The sequence below is a fragment of the Anopheles gambiae genome, chromosome 3 (genome assembly GCF_943734735.2).
Source record: "Anopheles gambiae chromosome 3, idAnoGambNW_F1_1, whole genome shotgun sequence".
NCBI classification, from domain to species: Eukaryota; Metazoa; Arthropoda; class Insecta; order Diptera; family Culicidae; genus Anopheles; species Anopheles gambiae.
In genome coordinates this window covers 70,497,735-70,523,804 of record NC_064602.1, presented here as the reverse complement: position 1 = coordinate 70,523,804, position 26,070 = coordinate 70,497,735, and the positions used below count along the sequence as shown (strand labels likewise).

General features: G+C 44.2%; 2 protein-coding genes and 1 non-coding gene across 3 annotated transcripts in view; 1 reads left to right on the top strand and 2 right to left on the bottom strand.

Annotated features, from left to right (window-relative positions):
- Positions 1 to 26,070, top strand: part of LOC1271063 (uncharacterized) — a 116,479-nt gene that overhangs the window by 12,033 nt on the left and 78,376 nt on the right. The gene's annotated exons all lie outside the window — the stretch shown is intronic.
- Trnaa-agc (transfer RNA alanine (anticodon AGC)) lies at positions 1,158 to 1,230 on the bottom strand. The gene has a single exon. It is a non-coding gene; the product is annotated as a tRNA-Ala (tRNA).
- LOC1271062 (pupal cuticle protein 20) lies at positions 10,618 to 13,276 on the bottom strand. The gene is made up of 4 exons (XM_309807.5): positions 13,085 to 13,276; positions 12,599 to 12,996; positions 11,217 to 11,429; positions 10,618 to 11,125 (listed from the first exon to the last, which is right to left on the bottom strand). Exons 1-4 carry the CDS (start codon positions 13,097 to 13,099, stop codon positions 10,783 to 10,785), a joined length of 969 nt encoding a protein of 322 aa, XP_309807.4. The 5' UTR covers positions 13,100 to 13,276; the 3' UTR covers positions 10,618 to 10,782.

Sequence of the window (26,070 nt, the reverse complement as noted above, 5' to 3'; positions counted from 1 at the left end):
CGAATCGTTTACGTATTGTGATTAGGATTCTTTCTTCTTACTTCTTTTTTCTGTTGCACCAAAAGGACCACGATATTCATTCCGTCTGAACTAGACAGACGTTTTATTGCCTTTTTTGTGGGTTTTGCTGGACGTACTGTTGTCAGTACTGGAGAAATAAAATATTAATCACTGTTAGTCTAAAACGTTCGTCAACAGAAGCAATGTGAAAGTTTTTCTTTGGTTAGTTTTATTGATTAAATTAATTTAATGCGTTAGCTGGGTCATCTGCATTGTATTTTATGGAAAAGTTCGCACATGTAATGAATCTCAACCTATTTCAACATTATTTGTGTTACTACTCTAAACCACATGCAGTTTTAAACAGTGATAATTGCCATCTTAAGACAATATCTTTGAGCATATCTTTGATTTGAAAAGTGTTGTTTATTACAGATAGTTCCCGAGATACACGGTACCTCTTATACGTGGATTTCTAAATTTGACAGTTCTTTGAGCAATTTGTACTGATTTGACTCATCAATTGTAAAATGCCAAATAATTTCCGTATTGATCGAATGTTAAAAACCATTTCAAAAGATTTAAAACTGTTATATTTAGTAAGAATCATATCAAATAATTAGTTAAGTTGCTAAAACCATCCCCTACTTGCAAAATTACACGAAGATAAGTATATTTTGACTGGAAATCACGAGATTCGACTTACGCGGAAATTCGAGATACGCGGTATTTTGTGGCTGTTTTCGGTCCCCATTAATCGTGTATCTCGGGGACCCGTAATTACAGGGTTTTTCAGGGGTTCTCATAAGTAAGGGACAACTTTTTTGACTCTTTTTTTTTGGAAATTACCTTATACGATTGGAATTAAAAACCCCATAGCATCCTTTTTAAACAAATCAAATAGGAATTATCAAGGAACTTGTTCAAAACGTGTGCCATAGAGTCCAAATCCCAACATACATATAAGCCTACTTCTTATAAGAAAGAGTCAGTCATGGAAAACGTCCCACTACCACGAGAACCCTGTATTTCCCCCCTCCTTAAAACAATTAATATCTATTTTGGTTGCATTTCGTTGTTCATCAGCAAAAACACGTAACATGAACGAAAGCCTTTGATGAGAGAAAAAGGTTTTAAATGATAAAAGTATTCCTCTCTGGAGATGCCGGGTATCGATCCCGGTACCTCTCACATGCTAAGCGAGCGCTCTACCATCTGAGCTACACCCCCGCGGTTGCAGAGATGGAGTCTATTTAGCATTTTATTCGTTGCTTCGGTATAGTGAAAGTGTGAAATGATCCGTACAGTGATGTGAAGTGTTAAAACGACTGCTACAGCTGAGTAAAATGAAACATCATTTAAAAAAAAAACTGAAAACATTTCAATCTCAACTAAATAAGTGCAAAATGGTTCTCGTTAGAGAGTTCCAGCGCGTATAAACCTATAAAAGAACATTATTTTGCAGCATGATCAATCAATCAAATCGATAATGAATCAATAACAGTTCGTTGCAAGTAACGTTCATTATTAGCGCTCGTGCTCTCGTGCAAATTGTGCCTTCAATCGCAATCGCAATCGTCAGCTTCTACGCCGACGGCGTTTCCTGAATTGTAGCGCTTCCTCATTCAAGGTGATAAAGTTGGCAGCCGAACGCATCAACGGGAAAATGTGAAGCAAAGAGACGAAAACATAAAACGTGGTAAAAAAAAAATGAGCAAGAACTGGAATTGTGAACACTCCTTTCTCTCGTTCCGGTTTGTTATTGGCTCTGACGATTGGCTCTGGTACTTCGGTGGGTCCTAATCAGCAACGTGTTGGGCGCGGCAGAGACGGACGGTTGGTGCAATAGGATTAAGACTCCGATTTTTATTGAAAATTTACATTTTTATGAGATTTTTTGAGGCTGCCGTTTTTTCCATTTGTTGCGGCTTGATGTTTCCCTTCCAGGTTACTGCAGTCATACTTGGTTTGTGTGATTGTACTTGGATTGTCCCAGCAAATAGGATCTCTGGTTGGGTTTCTTGGGAGAGAAAATGTTCCTCCCACTTTGATGACGAGTTTGGCAGAGTGAATGTTAATTTTCTCGCTGTTTGCCATAGATCGCTGGTTTTCTATATTTACTTAGGGCGGTTTGTCTCTTTTAATTTGACCGTAGAAATGGTCACCAAACGAAGAAAAAAGCAAGCGATCCGAATCAATTTGACAAGACGTGCAAATTTGACATGCTTCAAAGTAAAATAAAAAGAAAGTAAGCGAAAGGATCGCTTTCCGTATATCGGCACAAGAGATTTGATTGAAATTAAGCGAACTTTTATCCGTCGAACCGGTTGATTGGAAAATAGGGTTGACAGTTTGGCATGGGAAGTTCAATCCTTCGTCTGGACGATTTATTGGTTCAGCAAACAGTGTGATTATGGCAAGAGAGGGGCAGGGCATGTAGTAGTATTGGCGAAGTTTTTGTTTCGAAGTTTTAGCATGGGTTTAGTTATATTTAAATACAATAGCTTATGTAAAGTAAAGGCACCCCATCAAATCTGTACAGATTAACGTCCAAGGTTGACCCAAAATTTAAAAAAAAAAATAAAAAAATTAAGCGCTACTGTTTTTCAATTACAGATTGAAATTTCTACTGTTTGAATTTGATAAATAATCGTATTACTCTAATATTTGCTTAAAAATCGAATCAATTTTTACATCACATACAGAATTTCCAAACCAACTACGACTCATACCACAGCTAAATTAAACTGAAAGTGTACGAACGTTTCCCTACCTTCTGCTGTTGCCTCGCTATTACACAAACACTCTCGACTGGATTTATTCATTACTGCTCCCGCGAACCAGGGGCCGAGTGAGTTATACGATTTCATTCCGTTTAATTAACGCTCCACGGGTGGCATACGAATGCCACCCAATGGGGGATGTCAATGGCCGAACGGTCGCGAAACACATGTGACACAGACACACACCGTGGTGGAGCTCCAGTATTCTTGACACGAACCGTTTCGCTGTCCGGAGGTGCTGGTGGAAAATCTGCACCTGTTTTTCCACCTCACGGACGTGTTTTTTCGGGCGCGGATGGTGCCGCGCTTAGTCTGGTATGCGCTCCCCCCGCCAATCGTCTATGTTGCCGATCTTATCGGGAGCAGGATCGGTCCCGTTGATACGGAAATTTAGATGTTTGTTTGTTATAGAAAAATACTCTAAGCTGAATAAGCTGGCAAAGGACCACCGTTGGGGTATGCATGAATGCTACTTGAGTGCGCGCGTTGTACATCGTCCGCCCAGGAGCTCATTGCATATTCATGTCGAGTATTGCAGGCAAACTGCACAATGGGTGAAAATCCAAACACTCAAACCCAGTGAGACAGACGGGACGGGATGAACGGGAAGTTGTCGTGGCCGGCCAGTGTTAGCGAATGTTTAGACGAACGATCGGTTGAATGATACGTTTGCAACGAAAGCCGTTTGGTATTATTGCACACTTAAGCGATATTTTATGGTGCAATTTTCGTTCTAGGGTTTTTTTTCCTGGTTGCCCAGGTTTCTTTGAGCCCCGGGTGAGGGTAGAATAGATCATCGGCGAAAGTCACCTGAAGCAAAAACAATCTCCCGGACATGTAGGGTGTGTAGTGTAAGACTGCCGCATTGTCTGCATATTAATTTTTACGGTATTGTGTTAAGAAATTTGTAGCATTTTTTTAGTCTGGCGAAAGTTTTTGAAGATTTGCAGCGTTTTTTGTATTTGAGAATATATTTTTGAAATACAAGAGACTGGATGGAGATGCAACATTGTGATTATAGGAAAAAAAAGGATCATAAATTAAATGAAAGACACGTAGAGGGGAACGGGAAAACTGCTTGTAAAGGGCGAAGATTGTTTCAAATTGTCAGTATTTTTTTGTAAGCAAAGTGGAGAAATCTATCAGAGTGGAAATTTTGTAAAGATTTTTTCGCTTCTTGTATAAATTAAAACAAGACAAGCGAAGGTAATTTGATGCTATTTCATTATTCATATCGCATCAAGCTCAACTGATAACAATACATTAAACTTTTCCATGGTTCTTTATTGTTTTTTCTTCTTTTAAGTTAATCGATCAAATTTGGTAAAAAATAAAACTCAAATGAATCTTCCTGCTGCATACACAGACCTTCTGCATTATAACGCCAGAAGTTATTCAATTTTATTTACAAAAAACCTTTTATTAAGTATGTTCGGGATGAGGTAACCTTAAAGATCCAAACAGAGGCAGAAGAAGTGAAAATAAAATGAAATTTCAATTATATTTCTTTCAAAAAATATTGAGAGTACTGCGCTCAAGGAAAGGATAATTGATTTACAGTCAAACGTCAATATTCTGGTCACTTCAGGACCGGACGGTTTCCGGTTAATTGATATCCACTGATGATAGTCCAACAAATTTCGAATTTATATAACAAATATAAAATTCACTCGTTATACTAACAGTTCACGTACTACCGAACAATACATCATTAGCAGAATATTTTTTATTTAACAAATGTTCTTCAATAAAAATTCGAAATTTACAAAAAAATCGAAATAACACTAGATACTAAATAGCTACAAAAAATGTTTTTCAACTTGACAATAGCTGCAAATGTTCACAGCGATTGAAAATATGTAAAATTCATGCGCACGATTAAGCAGTCTGCTGGTTAATCCGTCCAAGGATAATCGACGTTCTACTGTATATAATAATGACGCATGAAGAGTTATACTTTCGCTTACTTACAACATACGAATGATTCCAACTAGGTGAAAGGCTCTTGAAAAAACAAGAACATGCGATGAAAGTAGAATGAAAAATAGTACCAAAAATGCCATTTTGGTGGGTCTCAAATATGTTCTAAACGAAAGCATTTATAATTCATCGAATAGAGATAACTTTTTTTCTAGCATTAAAATTTAACATCTTATGAAAACAGCTAGCAAAGCAATCAGCTGAAAACATTTCTTGATACAATTTAATATCATTGATTGTAAAGCAAACGAAAAAAAAACATCCCCAAAAAAGAAACCTTTCCTAGATAGGGTAGACAAAGAAAGCCCCGACAGGGTCATAAGTTTGTGCTAACTGAATTCAACCGTTGAGTAAAGGAATGAAGTTTTAACAGAGCTGCCAAGAGTCAAGAGTCCCAGACAGGAAAAGGCACACACACACCCATACACACCCATCTGCACGACATTAACCGAAAATGCAATCACAAAGACACTGGAGCCAAGTCTCGGGAGCATAAGTAAGCCGGTGTGACATCAAATTGGATTCCAGCCCTGACGCTGCCGGCTGTGTGCGCGTCCGTTCGGATTTTCCCGTGTGCTCGTACATCTTAAAAAAGCTCAGCAACAACAAAAAAAGGAAAGAAAGATAGATGAATTGTATTGGAAAAGTTTTCATTCCCATCGCCGTATGCCGCCGCTGTGGTTGCACAATCTTGTACCAGAATCATCTGTCAGGCCAGGTAGTACCGCGGAAGCAGAAGAAGGATACGGAAGAAGCGGTTCTTTATCGCGCTTTGGTTTTATGTTTGGGGTACAAAAACCTGCAGCAGGTTTTTCCTACTTCCTACTTTCTACTATCGAACGATGAGGAAAAGTTTCTAGTTTCCAATATGAATAATGCATCCTTTTGTTGTGTTCATAGTGAGAGAAAGAGACAGGGCGAAAGAAGGATCCTCGGCAGGAAACTCCAAAGGGTTTCTAATCTTCGCCCTCTACCTCCAATCTCCATAAAAGACAGTTGGCCACAAATCAGATAGGAGATGGTCAATTGAAAGTGGTGGAAAGTTTAACCGATTGATTCTTTGTCTTGCCCCCCCTCGGAGGTACAGAGAGCATGCAGAGCGAACATGTGTTTTCCCTGAAAGTACCGTGTGTGCGTGCTAATGTCCGGCGGGAGTTTATTTCATATCGTTAAAACAATCGTTTACCGCACAAACTTAACCCTGTTCATACCCGAAATTGGGAAACTTCGTAGGAAGTCCTGTGTTTTTTGTACTTTGCCCGAAAGATCAATCTCGAGATGGAACGGGTGGAAACTCTTTCGCGCAATATTCACTAATGGAAAAGTAAGTCCTGCAACAAGACTACCATAAATCATGCCTCCCGGCGTGAGCGTGCTAGCGCCCGGAGCCGTCTTAGGAATGGAGAAGTTGGTGCCTTCCGAAACCGCACCGCAACTTCAGGCTCCTTCAGGCGCGGACTCACGTCACCCAGGACACGCCGGCAGTGTCCATAATAAATCCATCAGGCAAGCTTTTCCCAGATCATTACTCCTGCTAACCGGTGGTCCACTTGTACACGTACGATGTTGAATTATATGCTTTGTCCGAAGACTTGTCAGCCGCAAGCCGGGTGCAAGCATTTTGCCGAACCGCAAACGCCCTCCCCAACTGCCCTGTGCTCGCGGTCCACTCAACGGGAGTTTTGTAATTTCTTTTCCCACGAGTGCTTTGGCGTGAGTGCGGGATGGGGTGTTGTGTGGTTCACTCCACTCGCTGCCTTTTTCCACCAGTTTTGGAGCAGGGGGTGCTAAGCAATTGAACTTTCATTCCGGTGCGATCGGGAACAAAAACCCAAAACGCGTGGTGCAGGAAAAGGTAAAGGAAAAAGGTGCTCCCGCCATCTAAGCACTTCGATCCCATGCACAAGTGTCGGATGCTTGCGAACTCGTGCCGGGTAATTGATATGGAAGTATCACGCAAATGTGATTACTTTGTTGCCTCGTTGTGGGTGTCTGTATATATGTGTGTGGGTGTTCTGTGCAGGTTGTAAATTAAGCTTTTTTCCTGTATCGGATGGCGGATCGGTAGAACCGTGGCCCCGGCGATGTACAATTTAAACTGTCAGTAAATGTGTGGTTTGAGATTGGGTCAGTGCGATAGGACTGCGGGACAACGGACGAATTGTATTTTGAGGCTGGCGATGGTACATTTCCTTAGCAGGATGATCGTTGGTGATAGAACTGATGGAGAAAAATGACTTTCTGGCGCACAAGGCGTTCTAGACAATGGTGAACTTTGGAAAGCTTCTATAGAAGGATCTGGAATTATGCGGCAAATCGAATTTCAGATTGCATCAATTTGATAGTAACGGTGGATATACTACTCAAGGGAGTACGCCTGGACTATACGTACGCTATAGTACATTATACAGTACAACCCACAAAGTGCATTTTTGGAAATATTTCGCCCTTTGGTTCAAAGTCCGTTGGTGCAATTTCCCAGTTTCTCAATGATTGTTATAAATTCAGAAACCATTTATCCAGAATTTTTCTGATTCTATCTAAATTTCTTGATCAATTTCTTTATTTTGAAATCGGTTACCGGATATCAAAAAGTTGAATAAATATTTTATATTTTCATATCCAAAGTTATCTTCTTATCTACTGAAATAAAATTTAGTGGAATGTGTTTTGTAAATGGCAATATATTATGAAATTCCGTTTATGTTTACTAGACACCTAAGCTAGACCTTCGGAAAATACCACATAATTTGAAACGCTAATGACATAGACATCATTTTTAAGAGGCACTCTTATAAAATAAAACTTTAAAGCAATACGAAAAATGTACATTACTAAATTCCGGGATGGGAAGTCTAAACAGGGACTTCAATGAATATTTTTGTAAATATCATTTACATCCTTTAGTAATTTAAAGTAAAATGTTCAGATTATGTTCAAGCAATGCGCACAATGCTAACATTAATACGATATGATGGAGATGTCTTGAAAGTGACGCGCAACGACCTTGTCATTAGTTTGATATCTAAATTTTGTGACTGAATTTACGCCATAATCTCAATCAGCCGCTCAAGAGCTCCAGCGTAATTCAATTATACGCTTGACGGTCAGAACCTCGAAAGAGTGTACTGTGTCAAGGATCTAGGAGTCCTCCTAGATGCTAAACTCTCTTTTGAGGAACAGATAGGCCAAGTAGTCGTTAGTTGTAATCGGCTACTTGGTTTGGTTATAAATACGCTGGAATACGCGGTTCGCCTTCCGTGATTGGCCGCATCGTCTCGACTACATGACTAGGTGTTAGTTGCTTGGGATCCCGCTCCCCGCCGAACGTGTTGAGCACTCCAGGCTCGCATTTATCACCGTAATCTTAAACGGAACCATCCACTGTCCCGAGCTGCTTTCGCTAAATTCACCTCTATCTTCCTGTCAGAATACTCTGTCGCTGGCCAATGCTGGCAGTCGCTGAAACCCGGACAACCTTTGGCACTCGCAATCTCCTTGTTTGTATGTGCCGTTCACTAAATTCAGTTGACGATCTCTACGAGCGTGGAATGACGATAGCTAAATTGACTTCACGTTTAAGTGTTCGAAGTGCGTCCAATGAAAACAATATATCAATGTTCTGATGAAAACAATTTGACTCGAGAGGGCTTTATAGCCCATCGATTAATAAACATTAAACTAAACTAAACATTGAATACAAGAACTAAAATATTTGAAACAATCGTTGGAGAATAAGAACATACTCAGATGTCAAAATTAAATGTATGTATTGTAAATTAAATTAAATGTAAAATTAAATGGTTCCAAACAACACTGTCCGTCGCGAAAATCATAGCATAGAAACTGAATACCAAAGATAACCTCTTTTCACTGCAAATACTGATTGACATCTTTGCTGACAGGTGTGTTGCAGTTAATATTTTAGTCGCACAATGCGTTGATCAGCACGGGCTGATAACCTGCACCGCAACATTGTTTCTGATGGCCACATCATAAATCGCTTGCAGAAATGGTTTCGCCTATTGATACGATTTCCGTAAACCGATTCGTCAGAAGTAATAGAATAGGTTGAACCATGCCGGGCTAGGTCGTACCGTCAGTGATGCTTTCAATTCTACTTTGCGAGATGCATTTGCAATTTATCGCCCTTAATAATAAGAATGCTGAATATAGATGCATCTAATGCTTTTTGCCGTCACACAGCGATCAAACGTAACGATAGCTACAGCAGCAATATCATCGAGTGTGTCAATTAAATTAATTAACTCTCGCCGTACAAAACTGAAACTGTCCAGTTCCTTATCTAACGAGCGTGATCCCCATACCTAATCTCTCTTCCGCTTTGCAGCACCGCAGCACTGCATCGCTTTCGTATCAACCCAACGTCAAACAATTCAATTGCTTTGTTTCTCGCACCTTGGCGCGTCGTTTGATGTATGGACGAGCGCTGGGGGGCGGATTTTATCGCCGATCAGTCCATTATCGGCAACCCATGATCGGCCGCCCGTCGCGAGAATCATAGCATAGAAACCGAATCGAACAGAACCGAACCGGTGAGCCCAGTTCACTATCCATCCGCTTTTCTCGCCAAACCAGAGGAGAGGGACGCTCTTTTGAAGGAGAATGTTGCACCGTTCGTGTAAAAAAATGCACCCATTTGAGGTGTTTGTTATATGTGTGGGTCCATATGTATGCTTGGCTGCTTCAAGAAAGCCAATCTTATCGGACCAAATCCAAATCACCTCTCACTCCCTTTCCCCTACACACACGCAGTATGTGATTGTGGTCGTGTGGGTCGTAAATTTTTTTCACAACATAAATTATGATAATTATGGGCTCGTGCTTTGATTTATCGCTCTCGGGCGTTCGGTGACTGATTTGTATTTGTCTTTCATCTCTAGCGCCCACTGGCGTGTTCGGTGTTGCACGTTGCACCTGGCACGAAGGGGTTTGTATGCGTTTGTAGGAAGTCCATAAAGATGCGCTTCGACAGTTTGCACACTTCTGGTGGAGAAGATTGCCCCACGGCCTAAGGGCCGTAACGCACTCAAGCGACAAACAGTACAGTAGCTATGACAACGGGCACCACCACGCCTTCGCTCCCCTTTGACATGACACGAGAGCATCGCAACCGACATGGGTCGAAAGGGCATTCTTTACGGGGGAAACCCGTAAGAGGCTGAATGAGGTTTGCATAATAGAACGGCGGCTCTCGGCGGCTGGTTAAGCGTGAAAAGTAGGCAACACAGGCCCCCTTGGCGAGGTAAAACAAAAACCAGCAGGCCAGTAGCGCGCCCACCTGTACAAAAGCTCATTACGGTGATGTACGAGGGTTTTCGGTTGTTTTGCAAGAATGCAAGATTTGTGACGCTGTGTGTTGCCGCTGGGTTGTGCAACTTTTCGTGAAAAACAGCAATCGGACAATCACAGTTTTACATGCCCGAATGGTGTAAGCCATGCCTTTTTATTGCAGTTGGAAAAGCGCCTTTAACTCAATTATGCCCTGAGAGTGCGAAGAAGAAGTGTGGCGAATGTCAGGGTCATGGTCTTGACTTTTGACTTCGATTTCGTGATTCCGATGTAGATCCGAGTGATTGTTGAGTGCTTTCAGATTTTAGGCAAGGTTAGATGGATTTTGGAAGCGCATTGAAGCTGTTATGTACGAGCGTAACATTGTCCAACATGTTCCGGAGCGGGAGAAAGGATTTCAGGATTTTGATCAGGAGCTACACATGGTAACTTGCTCCATTACTTGACAAGGTCGTACTCAATAACTGACTTACAAGTGTCACAAGAACACCTCACAGAATTCGGAATTGATCAGTGAAAGAAGAACACACCGGGACACTAGTTCGAGGTTTGAAGGGTTTCACCTTCAATGGTTGTGTGTGTGCCGCGCGCGCATGTATCTTAGCAGCACCACTGGTTTATTAGCGTGTGAGTTCGGGTTTTTGTTTGTTTGTTTGGGGAGCACAAATAAATACTGAAATCGATAGAATGCAGGCAGCGCAGGGTTCTAGTAAGTGTAGCCACTGTTGGGATTGAAGCCCTGTTGCCGCTTGGCCGGTGGCAGGTACTGGTTGGCCGGTGCCGACGGGTAACCTTGGATGGCGTTCGGCGAGCTGAACTGGGGCGTCTGCTGCTGGTTGTACTGTGGTTGCTGCGGTTGCTGGTACTGCGGCTGCTGCTGGTGGTGGTACTGGGGCTGTTGCTGCTGCTGAGGCTGCTGCGGGTAGTACGAGCTCTGCTGCTGGGATCCACCCTGGGGCGCACCGTACTGGGCCTGCGGTTCCTGGTAGGCGGGGTTCTGGGGCCGGGCGGCAGCTTCGGCATGCAGTCGAGCGTGGAGATCGTACGCTCTGAAAGTGAGAGGAGGGGGTGGGTGATATACAGCGCGTTGTTAGCGTTTTTGCGTTTGCCAAACAGCGCAGGCTTGCGTACGGTACTTACTCTTGCAGCGCTTGAGGCAGTGGCGGTGGCGTTGGCAGATGGTCACCGACGGGCTGGAATCCGTTCGCGTCCGCCTTGTACTGGACGCTGTAGAGCTGACCGTCGGGAGCGGTGTACGAGTAGCCGCCCGACACGACCTGTTCTGACTTTTCCGGGCCTAGGTTGCGCAGGAAGCCTTCCTCTTGGTGCTGAATACCGTTGCCGGTGGCATAGCTGTGCGGAGGAAGCAAACAGAAAGATGGATGGAGTTTAAAATATTGGGTCTACTTAATGGCTTTGGTAGTTTAAGGCATAACTTTAGTGGAATCTAATTTGGATACAATCAACGGAATTGAATTTATAAAAAAAGCACCTGTTGAATAGGCTACTTGGCAGTTGTTTGGTTTAAAATGAACTGAAACGGACTATATGATCTTTAAGTTATTGTGACTAATTGAGTTTAATTTCATAACCTACGAGTTTTGGTTCAAATAGCGCATAAAAATCTACAAACAAAAACTCGTGCAACATTAACGACTTTAAAGGATCTCTTATAGCGAAGATCATTTGCGCGATACGCAAGAATACGGACTTATACACCACAGATCATGGGTTTGAATCTATTTCAGACCGACAGAATTCATCATTCAAAAGGACTTTCATTATTGGACTATGCTGGTTAAAAAATTTAACAAACATACACGCGTGTATATTCTATTCTAGCCACTGTCTAACAGGTTTTGTCATCGTATTGATGGCTTATTGTATGGAAAAAAGATCACTCCGAAATTCATTTTCTTGATTCGGAATGCATTACAAATCACGATATAGTAAGCTTGATTATTACTGTACACATAAAAAGCAACTGATTAGTTAAATTTCACGTGTAAAAGGAAGAAGCTATTTCACATCACTCATAGTTTCACGTGCAGCGGAACGTGTGTAATAGCGACGCCCCCATCTGTTATGAATCATCTCCAGCAACTTCGTATTCAGCAACTCTGTACGTGACCATATTTTTTATGCCTTTTAATCACTACTCGATGCACTTTTGAGCTCTCCACACTGGTCAAACCATATTGCACATCACATTGAACTCCTAGTGTGCAGCAAGTCACATTGTTGAACTTTTAAACTGTGATTACATCGTACTGTAGAAAACACTTAGCACGATCGGGACGTTTTGTAACAATCTAAGCACAATTAAACACACTCACAGACACACACATACACATACATAATTCAATGATGAACATCGATCGTTTTGTTTCGCGGCAAACGAATGAGCTCATGAAGTGATTAATTAGTCATAATCAGTAGATACACCGTGCTGATAGTGCAGCCTTTAACCCCTGCGCCGATCTATCACCTGAACGATGCAGCCGATGCCACTCAATACTTACTCGAATCGATAGCTGCCGTCACCGTTGTTGACGTTTTCGTAGCGCAGAATCGGGATGGGAGTCGTTTGCTGGTAGTTCGTGCCCTGGAAGCTTCCACCGGCCGGTCCGCTCGGGGCGCTGCCCGAGCCTGGATACGATCCCGGTCCGGAAGGTTGCGGATTGTACGTGTTGAAGCCGGACTGCTGCTGGCCCTGCTGGCCCAACGGTGCCACCGACGGGTAGCCCTGCTGTCCCTGCGCGGACGGAGGCAGATATTGGTTGGCTGGCGACTGGCGCGGAGCATTCAGGAGGTTGCCGTCACCGGCACCACCCTGGAAGGAGGCGCTTGGGGCCGGAGCACCGTACAGGTTGTCGAGCCGGGCTGCACTAGCAAGGCCCAGGAATGCACAGAGCAACAGCTGGTTGTACCAGAAGGAGGAGAAATGGGTTTGAGAACTTGTGTTTTTTTTTTGCGGAAGGATCAGAACTTTTAGCGACGAGCATTACCGTCTTGTGCACCATCGTAAAGGCAGTAGTTGGAAAAATGTTGCTAAACAGGGAATAAGGCACTATCCAAATATCGAACACACGCAGCTTTGTACACCTGTTAACTACACAGTGTCTGTGTGTGTGTGTGTGGATGCGCAAGAGAAGCTTCAAGCTTCGAGGAGTTGTCGAACTGAACTAATGCTTGTAGAAGATGAGTTGCGGTTTTATATAAGCACAAGCATCGCGCGCGCGACGCCGTTCGCCGATTCTAACACACACCCGGATGGTGATGAGCAGAGGGTGATGCTGATGCTGATGATGAACGCTGCACGGGGGCCGTGGGTGGGGGAGTTCGGCCGTACGGTAGAAGGCCTGGCCCGGTCGCTTCGAGTGTTGTCGTTTGAAGACGAACTCCCCCGTCATAATCCGCGAACGGTCCAAAACCCCTGCCACGGCGGTCTTCGGGTTGACGGCGAAGGTGAAGAGCCCACGGCGCGTGGTGAACGTGTTCTATAACCTCCTCCCCCAGTTTTGGTGGCACGCGGGTGTCCAATCTCTGGGTCTTGCGTGGTGCGTGGTGGTGGCAGTATCTTCCCCGCTATGGTCTACCTCAACACCCCCCGTCACTAACAATGGCAGGTTGATTCTCAAGACGTCATTATCGATTGTGTTGTAGATCGTAGTGGAGCAGCAGCAGCAGCTCCCCTATAGATGATGATCGCTGGTAGTTGATCGTTCCGGTTGAGCGTCGCCGTCCATGGCTTTTGGAGGTTCCTTGGAGGCTTGGAGCAGAAGTTGGAGAAGGCTAGAAATTTAGTTCGATCACACCAACTCCCCCCCTTCGGTAAGACACACAGAGCATTCGATAGTGCGATTTTACATGTTTGCGTACGGCGGTGCGAGTACATTCACTTTTGCCAAGAAGCAGATGATACTGTGGAGAGGCTCCGTTCAATTTCATGCCACTTTTTTCTATGCTTTTTTTTTGTTTTTTTTGGTTCATTTAGTGACTGTCCGTAGCCGACGAGACCGGTGTGGGCTCTTGCGCCCTTGCGGAATTAGGTTTTTGTTTTCGGCAGCCCGAGTTTTTCGTTCACCCAATTCGATCCGCCTTTCGGCTGAAGATGGCTCAAGACACACCACAGAATCCCCATGGTGGTGGTGGTGGTGGTGAAATTAAGTGAAAAAATTGCTGATCAAATAAATCAGCAGGTGAAGGAAGCGCGCGGAGATCAATGGGATTTGGGTCTGGGTTGGGTAATGTGGCCTTCCCCTCCCTTTGCACCATGGGGAACGGTTACTTGAGATGCTTTTTTGAGGTTATTGATTCCATTAGTGGATGCGTGAAGGTTTGGAGCGGCATGATGTCGGTCGGTTTTGCAAAAGGTAATAATCCGTAAAAGTACTAATCGATCCGGGCGATCGAGGGATAAGTAGGAGAATGTACTCGCCACCGGCAGATATTAAAAAGGATTTGCAGCGGCGTGTCCTAGAGACACTTTATTGTTTCTGAAGAAGGCACATTATTATGTACATGGGGGGTTTTAAGGGTACTGAGCAAGCAGGCAAGTGATGGTTCATCCCGTACTTTCACATGCGCGTGCGCAGCTGAGGTGAATGCCATGGTCAGTGCTTGATGCGCGTACCTGCTGATTTTGGCATAATCGAAGACATTTGTAGTTCAATGTTACTTATTTCATACTCTGTGATGCTCAATCTGTTGCTAAGCACAGACGCGCCGCGCCGGTGTATTGCGAAACGAAATTCAATTGGTGTCTCGTTATGAAGCTGTCACAATTGGCTGGTGTTTTTACGTTTTGGGAAAAAATGTGTCTCCGATTCTTCTATTATTCCACTTTAATGTCTTAATTAGAGTGTCTGGAATTGGCAAGAAATTAATCAGCCTGATCATTAATCAAAACTGAGACGGAGGATGGCTGTGATGGCACAGAAGAAGATACATAACTACTGACATGCCATCTATAATTCGGTCTGCTTGGCGGGGAGTATGGGGTCATGCAATTAAGCCATCCACGACATCTCTGTTGTGGAAGTTATGCTTGGTTGATGAGCAATTTTGCCAGCCGAGTGAATGATAGCATATTTGTGCTATTTTGTTGGATGCTTTAGACAAACGCTGCTTCCCTCGCTGGCTTTAGGTAGTGCTTATTGAGCCGATAATGTACATTGAAGCTAAATTTGAGCATCTTATTGATCGGTTTCCCACAACGAAAGTGTTTACAAGATAATGATACTTAAGCAATCATGAAAGTCATTCGTCGGTCGAGTAAAAGTTTCAAGTCCAGGTGTTGCTGATTGGATTGGATAACGCTTTTGTGCCTAAAATGTGAAAGATTAAGTGTGGGGTAAATATGGTAGTGAGAAATTGAAAGTATAGTTTTAATTTTTAGTTTGTACCCGATTTAAAATAAGACATAAGACAACGCGTTTGTACCCGGGCAAAAGGTTGAATGGTACCCCGGATGGGAATTAAACCTTGTTCTGCTCTTAAGAAGTCAACACAGTCATCCAATGTACATGTACGCTTTTTAATAGTAACAGTGCCGTTTTTGGACGCTCTTCCAAATAATAATAATAAATTTATGAGTTTTTTTTAAATAAGTTTAATTGATAAGTGTATGGCCTAGACACCAACTTAAGTTTAACTTACGTACTACTCGCCGAATGTACAAGCAAAAATTGTTTTTAAAGTTTAAGGTCTACAAATTAAATTCAAAAAGGTGATAGCTTTCATTGAAATTCCCGAACAAAACAAAACAGAATATTAAACATAAGATTCTAAACAAATAGTAAAACAAATATTGCAGTCATTTTTCATTAAATGAATACCTGGCAAGTTTGTGCATTTTTTTTTTAGTATCACTTTTTCTCTCTCCACAAAGCCGCTTAACAGGAGCGATGATAAAACATGCCAATTCAATTTCGCCTAACGAGGTATCGATTGCCAAACTGTTGCATCTAACAGTCGCGCGGCGTGGCGTCGTCGGAGGGGCAGCGTTTGTAGCAAATCAAAGCCATGCTCTCTACTATGAATAAATTTTCATTCGCTATGAATTGCTACAAATAGTCAAACGATGTAACCTTTCAAATGGTGCGGGAGTGTAAAGGTGAGCCAGCCGCCGGTGATATTGCACCGGTGGCCATAAATTCGCATCCAATCGTAAGGGTGGGGGAAGATGGGAGCTTATCCCGATGCAAGGATACCGTGGATACACTCCGTGTTGTGTTGGCTGCGTTGTTGTTTTGTAGTTGCGAATTGGGGAAAACTGTTGAGGAGTGTGTACACCGGAAACCACACAACATATGGCCATCAGCCGGGTTGGGGAAGGTGGCAAACCGAAACTCTCCAAACATGCCCAGACGTGATCCTTCGCCAAGTATCGAATTGCCGATAAATATTTATAAAAAAAAAAACACGAGGAAAGTCGTCCGAATACAAGGGGGACAGGGCGAATATTTTAAACTTATTTTGCTCGCCTCGGTTTTGCTCGAGAACGTCCAGCTGTGTGCCGCCGTGTGCCAGCAGACAAAACACATTCCCAAGATCGTCGGGCTGATGAGAATGTACGAACCATCTGCACACCTGCAGCCGTCACGAATCACCCTCGCAAGCTCAAATGTTGGTGTGAATACACTTTTCCGCACTTTTCTTCTGCCCGCGTCCAGGGGTTTAGCGAGAGGGAAAAGCAGTCAGCAGTGTACCCCCGCGGTATAATGCAGGGAAATTTATGGCAAAAAGCGCGCAGGCTACGGTTTACCGTAGCAATGTACTTCATGCGCACCGCGCGTCTTAGCGTTGTGAAGCGTTTTGTATGGAAAACATTGGCAAATCCTGGCTGGAGATCAACAGCCGAACGAAGATGCACCACAATGTAGAGAGTGGAGTGGAGCGTCCACAGCCAGCAGCAGAAATTGTTTCTTCATCTCGGCTCTCTCCGCTGCTCCGTTACTGTGGGCGGACGTGCGGATGGCACTGCTAGGGAGCAGAAATCACTCGAAAAAGTGAGAAGCACCCCGGGAAGCGATGTAGCCCCAACGAGGAGGTATGAAGAAAGTAATAATTTATGTATGAGTTATGAATTCATAAAGCACACCAGCGTTAAGCAAAGATGTGTGGGGGGAGGTGGTTTGGCGCGGGAGGCACATCATTGGAGGTGTTGCGTTGTGAAGGTGTTCCTGGTCTGGATGTCTGATCTAGTTCGTGCACACGTTGCAACGCCATTTCGCAAGGCACGCAACAGCACGGTCGGTTGAATTATAACAATATCCCTCAGTGGAATCGATTTGTGCCTCGGCAGACTTTATCATGTTGCTGATGCTGTCAGAGAGCGTGAGCGGGAGTGATATCAATACGGAAAAAAACTAACATCCAAACATTAGCGTAACTTCTGGGCGGCATCTTAGAGAAGAATCTTGGAATAAAACCGTATAACACACTTCTAAATGGGGAAACAAATTGAAATCTTTTCCAGCTTAAGGGAGAAACATCTGAACAGTGCGATGGAGTCTTTATTTCCAGCCATCAATAATCCGCAAGTGATCAACACGATAGATTGCACGTAAGATTAATGTCTGTAGCGCTGGTCTATTTCTGGACAGCCGCTCGGACAGGTCGCCAGAGTGTCGCCGGTGGTTGAGGTTTGCGTTTGGTCGTGTGGTCACTCGCACACGATGGAGTCCGGGGTAAGTAGTTTAATCATCACCTCCGGCGTATCGTAAACCGAATGTCGATCCGTCACTGCCACCGGCGCACACCAGAGTTACTATGCAGTACATTGTGTATGGGACCTTGATATTACATCTTGAACAGTGTGTGTGTGGGATACGCTACTGGTCGTTAGGGTGTTTTTGCTAGAGATATCATCGCAGATGATGGAAGTTTATCCGAAAAATGAAACCAACCTTCCCCCGTGTGTGACATTTACTCCTCCAGGTGGTGATTGGCATTCTATAAATAATCGTACCCACACAGGTTCTCTCCCCTCGGGATACATGGGGAGGACTCGTGACGGCCCCAAAACCACAACTCCAGTACCGGTGGATTTGGACGCAAGAAGTGAGCGTAGATCTCATTAAAGCGATTCACCTTTTCGCAATGAGAATAATTATAATTTACCACCCGAGCGGCGGCGGACATCTTACGTGAATCTTGCGTCGGTGTGGATGCACGCTATCCTTCGATCTAGATAGTTCGAGCGTGCGGTAGTCATATGCACTGACACTGGGGCGATTAAAAACAAACCAAGAACGCGGTGGCGATTTCCGATAGTTGAAGCGGGTTGTGGGTCTTCATCGGATCATCATCGGGCGACCGGAGCGAAAGGTAACTACATTCACTACCCACCGTGAGAAGCCTGCGTGTGCCTACATTGCACAAACCCTGCACCGGTTTATGACACGCGAAGGGGGGGGGGGGGGGAGCGTTATGCGCGTTGCAGCCGAAAGGGGTGCACCCGATGTGAGCAAACTATCACCTCCCTTTGGATGGTGTGCTTGGCCCAGGACGGAAAAGTGCGTCAGTGCGATGCGGCATCTAGATCGGCGTACTAACCTGGTCGGGGGTTGGAAATGTCAAGGTTGTGCCGAATATAATCGCCGCGCACCTTGAAAGTGCGCGCATCCCCCAATATGTAAATGTTGCAAAAGTGTGCCCTGTCCCAAAGATGCTTTTTGCACATCAAACCAAGGGGGCAGCAATGGGGAACAGAGGAGCCAGCGCTTTATCATGCGCAGCAGCCTTCACTGCGCAATGACTGATCTGCATCGATCACTCACAATCACTCACTCACGATCTTATTGACTTGAAGGATCATCGCGCACTCGAGCAGCTGGTGCACTTGAGCGCTGAAAGTGGCGTGCGGCGGGCGATTATTTGCATACTAGACCGATCACCGCCACTTCTTCCTCTTCGCCCCCCTTGATTGCTATTTGAAGTTAGAGGCCGTGTTTTGGGGCTAATTCGAAGGCTTTCTCAAGCACCCTTTGTTGTTCGATGCATGAGAGCAACGCCACGAAGGAAGAGACGTTAGTTCCGGTCCGTTTGTGGTCCGGTGGGGAGGAGGGGGCTGCCAAAATGAAAACATTTCATCTTTTCCGATGCTGAAGGGCCATTTGGTGTGGTGTGTGACCTTTTTCTGCTGAGTGCATTGAATTGGCCGGCTAATCGTAAAACACATGCTCACTCTTCCATCGCATCTCAGTGTAGTGGGTTGACTATTTTCCGGATGATTGACTTTTTGGTTGCGCAGTTTGGGGTTCGCTGCCTGTCGGTCTGTCCATGTCGCTCTCGTTTTCAGTGTGGACTGCAAATGAAGACACAATGGTCGATGACAAATTACCCTTTCATATGCAAACGGTCCCCGTGGTGGATGGATGGAGAAGAGGGTCGTTGCGGGGGCCCTATTTTGCAAATTCTAAACTTTACAATAAACACAAAGCGCCCAACGGAGGGACATCAACTGCAAAACGGTCGGACACACATCGTAGTAAAAAAAACCCCGCTTACTCATGCCGATGTATGTGTGTATGGGGCGGCATCAGCACAATGACAGTGTGTGGCGCATATTATGCAAATTTGCTGTAAAACTGGGCATGTTTATCCCTTTCTAACGGGCAAAGGGGCAACATTGTCCAAGGATACCACTCCAGAAACCGGGTTCGTCGTTTGGTGGGCATGGTCAGTTGAAATTAAGATTCGAAAAGTTTTTCAATGACGACAATCTCTCAGCATGAGTTTGGAATTGGTTTGTATAGGTACGTAAAAAAAATGTATCCTTTCTGTCGCAATGGCTTTTGATGTGTTTGAAGTTCACCCAATTCTGGGTTTCCCATCATTTGCATAGGGCAGCATACATAGGGTGTTGATGTGTGTCGAGCTGATGATTAAAGGTTGAAACAATTAGAACAGAGGGGCGGTTTGGACTTTTAATGTGCGATGTAAGTGTGTTTGTGTGTGTAAAAATAGAAAATGGGACCCGATTATGGCACCGAGAGCACTTAAAAGTAAACATGTGAAAGGAAGAAAAATTGACTTTCTCCCTTGCCCACCCTGAAAAAAGGACCGCCAGTTAATTTGAATACTTCACTGTCATTCTCTCAGCAAAAGACTCACTGCTCGCAAGCAGCGAACCCTTTTCGGGATAGGTGTGTGATGCTGCACGACACGGCGAAAGAACGAACGCGGGATAAAAACGATAATCTTCAAGGCCATTAAAATTTGTAGTGGCGGCTCGGTGCGTTTTTACTGTCCATAATTTTTTGCTAATGGAGTGTTGCCAGCATGATATATCTGTGCGGATGGGTGTAAAGGGGGAGGGAGCATTTTTTGTGTTTCTCCTCCAGCCATCATCCTTTCAAAAATGCGTTGGTGTACACGGGAAACGTTTGCTGGCTGTTGTTGCTGCATCCCGGAATCCTGGGAGGCCATTTTCGGTCCAGACGATTACAGCAGGCTCTCCACTGGCAGGGGAAGCGTAAACACGTTCCGCACGGTAGCCAACCAAGGGTGAGTGTATGTGCAACCTTGTATAGCAAAGACCGTCTCGGCAAACGGTCCGTTGAGCATAAGCACCTTTCACGTTCGCGAGAAGATGCGCCGTGGCGATACGTGGCGGCTTAAGCCGGCGGAAGAAGCCGTTACGTTGAAGCGTCATAATCTGGTGCCTAATTGAAGGTTGCTGCTCGTTCGGTGACGTTTACGCGCTGCCAGGGATCATCAACGGTTTGGCGAGGGAGGCGTAAATCATTACCTCCCGGGAGATATTGGGGTTAGGATATTTGGGACAGGAACGGAAGGCTTAGCACGCGAGCCAGGCAGCAAGCAGCTGCTTCAGGGTGTTGGTCGTTGGCGTCTTTATGTCGGTGAAATGGCATCCGAGCATAATCCGGCGTTGCGTGTTCCGGAGCAGAGTACGGTGCTTTTCCCGGGGGCTGAAAAGCGGTACAACCATTGCAGACGTTCCATATGGACGATGTTTTGTGACATAGCAGAGATATAGCGCAGAGGGGAAAAGGGATTAGCAGCCATTGTTTTGTTGTTACTGAAAATAAAATAAAACTGTTCAAATGCTTCACTCGAAGTGCTTGCGGGGCCACTTCCGGAACGGGGTAAGGAACGCATTTTATACAGTAGCAGACATATGCTGTGTTTCAAACCGTCAGCAAACCTGACTGGTTGATTGGTTGGTTGAATTCACATACGCATTTTGCATATTGCAGCGTTGCTGGCTGGCGCTCTCGAAACAAACGATTTGATTAATCAATGGCGCGTCGGGTCGTGCGCGTCATTTTGTGGCTCTACACAAAGCGCTACCATTGTTGTTCAGCACCCCGCTTCAAGCTGACGGCACACGGACGCAGCAAATTGGAATGGAATTGGAGGAGAGAGAGAGAGAGCAGAGTAGAACAAAAAAACACAAAATAGGATCAACGACGGTGTACAATCTCAAGTAGATAATCACGTTCTCCGTCCACCTGCGATTGAAACGAATTTAGTTCTGCAGAAAAAAGGGGTAAAGAGTATAAAATGGATATACGATGGTGATGGAGGTTCAGATGGCGATGATGATGATGATGATGCGGTTCATGACGCTTTAGGAAGCCAAAAAGCGTTAAATGGAGGAAATGTGTATAAATGAATGAAGATGATTGAGCAATAATCATTTGTGAGACGGTTTTTTCCACTTCTCGTCTTTTGCTGCACCGTCCTCTTCCACTGTTGGTGCTATTGGCAAACGCACCCACGATCTTCTTGTAGAAGTTCTTTATTGTGGAAGTAAATCGAAGCTCTGAAATAAACCCCTTTTTAAAATCATGAATGTCTGGATGTGGGGAATGAGAAAGAAAGTGAGCAGTTGTGGGGGGAAATAATGCGGGGCAGGTTGAAGAGATAATCATTTACCGGAGGGAATGAGGTACTGCTAGCGATTCGTGTTCTCACCCCAGAAAAGTTTGGAGATGCTGGAGCGTCAATGCCACGAGCTCTTTGTGGAATGATGGCGTGTCTCATCGCACGCTTTAAAGCCAGCTCCAGGGTGAGATATGTCAAGAAGAACTCAATTGACATGCAAGTCACCTTTGCAACTAAAGGCGAATGACGACGGGGCGCTCGGTATGAGGAATGATGAAGTTGCATCGCAAAGTGACGGCATTCTTGATGCTAATGAAAAGTAAGGTACCCAATAAAGTTGGAAGTGATTAGTGTAATCATGCTGTCGGCTTGGTGTGTGTGTGTATGATGCAGTTTCTCACACTCCCCTGTATGGAGATGATGAAATTAGTCGGGCGTGCAGGGCGTTTGAAAATCACAACAAAATGCGCTCCGGGATCTTAGATAGCGGCCGTGTTGGCAGGTTGAATTACATTCCGGATGTTATTAATAAATGGCATCGCTTGCGTTACACAGCCGGCAGAATGGTGGAGTGTTTTGTATGTTCACATTCCTGGGAATTTGCCAGAATTGTGAGATTTTTCGGTGGATAACTAACGTTCGGATTTTGGAGCAGCGAGGCAGCAAGAAGAATGAGAATGGATCCGCGTCGTATGGCAGCACAGTCGTGAGCTTTGCAATATCCACAGTTGCGTCCACAGTCAGAGAGCGTGTGGGTCGTGAGGTGGCAACATCTCGACAACGGCCAGATCCTGGATCGTGCAAAGTTTTTGGGGTTATTCCGGTTATTTTTAGCGACGCGGGTGAACCTCACGCTACAACCCGGATGCCCGTGTGTGTTTGTGTGTGTGGCTTAAGGGTGGCGAAAGAAAGGGCACCCGGTGGAGGGGCAGGAAATTCCGATCAGGAGGAGTTTGGACGAAGAAACTGTACGGTTTTGGGAAGACGAGCGATGGCTCGGCACTCTGTAGAACATGATGCTGGTGACGTCTTTTGTGTTGCAAGTCACGAAAAGGAAATGGGTTGATTAGTTGGCTAGTTTTGTTGTTGTTGTTGTTGTTGTTGGAGTGGTTCGAATAATTGTTTTGCAAGCAACTGATCCGATCAGGCCGTCGCTTCGTCAAGCTCCGGCTGTATCGAAGAGGTTGCAGGGTGTCGATTTTGGCAAAGGGTGCGTAATAATAAGCGATGAGATACAGTTTTTGGCACAACAATGTTGAACTATAGGTTGGGAGGAGGTTTTTTTTTATTGAGTGTGCTTGAACAGCACTGGCAGAATAAAAAAAAGTCAAACCAAACGTGTGATAAAGATGAATAGAGTTCTTGGAGCGATCATATCTTGGTGTAGAGATCATTCACTCTCGCTGTTAGGCTTGTCATTTTCAATTATCTTTACGTCATTTAGTTCGTGTCTTAGATAAAGATAATTGAAAAAATATTAAAATTATAACAAAAACAACAAACATGAGGCAAACATTGTTAACAATATCTCGTTTTTCTTAACAAAATAGTAGTCAAGAAATGTTGATAGCTAAAAACATATTTATTACTCAGTTTTATTTTTAAAATTTATTTTTGATTGTTTATTTTTTTAGTTTCTAAACGAAAAACCACATTCTAAATTTTATCATAGGGTTTGTCTTGCAATTTGAAATAATATCAATAAAAATAATAAGAATAAGTCATCTACGGGTTTTAACAAGTTGCTAAAGTTTTGTGCCCTTTTGTGAAAATTTACGATAAGTTTTATCATTTTTTATGCTGCGATTTTTCTTTTACTACTTCATTCCTGTATTTACTTTGCATTGATTCATTCTAGTTTTGTATGCATTCAGTTTCATTTATTCTAAATCCATTATTATTTTATGTTCTTTTATTTTTCTTTTTCTTTTTTAGTTATTATTGTTTTTAGTCTATTTCTGCAACACATTGTCTCAGTTCTGTTCTGTCTCATGTACAAATAACTTTGTGGTTCCTTTATCTCACGTTTTTGCTACATTTGGCAATCAAAGCAGTTCGAATTATAACATCACATTGTGTCATGCTCATTCAACTCATCCTAATTAACTGACATCCAAAAGGCGCGTTCAACCTCGTGCGCTAGTGATTTACGCATGCTTCTGGCGCATATTCCTCTGTACCGCAATGGACAAATAAGGCAACAAAAAACAGCCCGCCGTTCATCATCAGGTGATAAATTGCGCAGAACAAGAGAAGCGTAATCGTTTACCGTACGCATTAACGTCTTAAAACAACTTCATGTTCCGATTACGTCTTGATTATGGCATTGACAAACCATACAGAATTACTCAGTAAATGTGTTTGGCGAATGTTTTGATTTTAAATAATTATATTAACATGACTTCTTGAGTACATTATTACATCAATTGATTAGAAGTGGTTTCCCAATTCTTCTCTCATTCGTAACAAATATGTCACACTGTATCCTTCGAACGCTTCTTGTATGTAGCATCAGGTTTCACTTAACTGCGTAAAGTATGCAAAACAAACATTACCTTGAACGGATTAAACCATCTTCCCCTACATTGTTGTCTTACATCACTCGAGCACAGCGACTAACCATGACATCACAGATTGCGTGAGACGAATAAATAATCACCACCGCCGCTTGGAAACGGTTCCGATCCGATAGGACAGAGTGCCGCGCCGCAGCACTTGCCACACTTGTCCGGAACAGTGGTGAATGATTTTTCTTTTTTTCAAGTGCTTCGCTTTAAGTCGCGTTTTTATGACAACGGCTCCGTGCCGCCGCACGCAGCAACCGCTGCTACAGAACCCCCCGCAAATGTACTGAATGCATTTTTAAGCACGGAACTGAAACGCATCACGGAATGCGCTCGACGAACTGGGCAGTTTTTAGCACCGAACCAGGCCACCATGCCTTCCTTTCGCCCTCCCCACCAAACGGTCGGTGTTGTATGGTGGATTTTGAAAGTGGTCATAAAACTGGTCGGCTCAGTTGCATTCTTCGTACGACGAGAGCCACTCAAGCACACGTCACTCTGCGAACTAAACGACGGGCGCTCGGCGTGCACAACATACACTGGGTCCCCGTCTCTCTGTGAACATTACCGAACGGGGGTAGCAGCAATGAAAATGGATAATAAAAAAATCCAAAACGGCACGAGTCATATCTGCATACAAATATTTCTTAATAGCTATCATTACGGTGCGAAGTTAATCACAGCGCGCGTGGCCGCCGGCTGCTGACATAGAACGGCTCCATTTTTCGCAGTTCCGGGATGATGGACAGGAGAGCCGTGTGTATGGCTATGGCTCTAAAAAAATACAGACAGGAAGTCATCACCTCGGGACCAGACCGGCAATTGGCAGGATTCAAATGTAAATCATGCGCAAAAATGCAATCACTCGTTGCTTCGCTGTTATCTTACTACACGCTACGTTTGAGCGGAAAAGTTGTGTAAATGAGTTGAACTGTTTGCTGTAGCTGTTGTCGGGGGTTTAATAATTCAGTGCAAGCAAATAAATTTAGTGTAAATATTTGATAAGAGATTGCGTGCGACCGCTCGCGGGAGTGGGAAACAATAATGATTTTCGCTTCTTCTTTTTTCTCTCGGTCGCCCTCCAATCTAACATCGTTGTCATCGTGTTGTGGTGTTTTGGAGAAAGACATCAAAAGTAACAGAATGGAGAGCAAGAGAGTATTTCGAGAAAACTAACCCTCCGGATAACAGTAATAGCACAGGGCGAAAGGTATCCTTCACCTTGGAAGGGGTTTTCACCATTCGGGGCGAGAATCCATCCGTGTTAATGTTGACTTCCCGCGCTACAAAGTAAACGGTTGCCTTCGACTTTCGCTTTGCCTTGCGCAGAGTCCACGTGGCAGGTAACTTTCCGATAGCGCTAGGCAAACCGAGCCACAAACAGATCCACAAAAGTCATGGTTTGGCCTTGCTGTGCATGGTAACGGGTGAACCTTACGGTGCACACTTCAACCCAGCGCGTCCAAAAATAGACTTTCGACATCGACGCCCTGTGGGAATACTTGGAAAGCGGAGGGCGGTGGCCGAGCTTCCGAGTGCTGTTGTTGTTTGCTTTAGTCGGCGCATGGGTT

Bases quoted from the DNA above. Each gene is read 5' to 3' on its own strand.
- LOC1271062 (XM_309807.5), bottom strand. The intron at 11,430-12,598 runs GTAAGTATTGAG...TCCTCCGCACAG, and splicing joins GACGGCAGCTATCGATTCGA to CTATGCCACCGGCAACGGTA. The intron at 11,126-11,216 runs GTAAGTACCGTA...TCTCACTTTCAG, and splicing joins CTGCCTCAAGCGCTGCAAGA to AGCGTACGATCTCCACGCTC.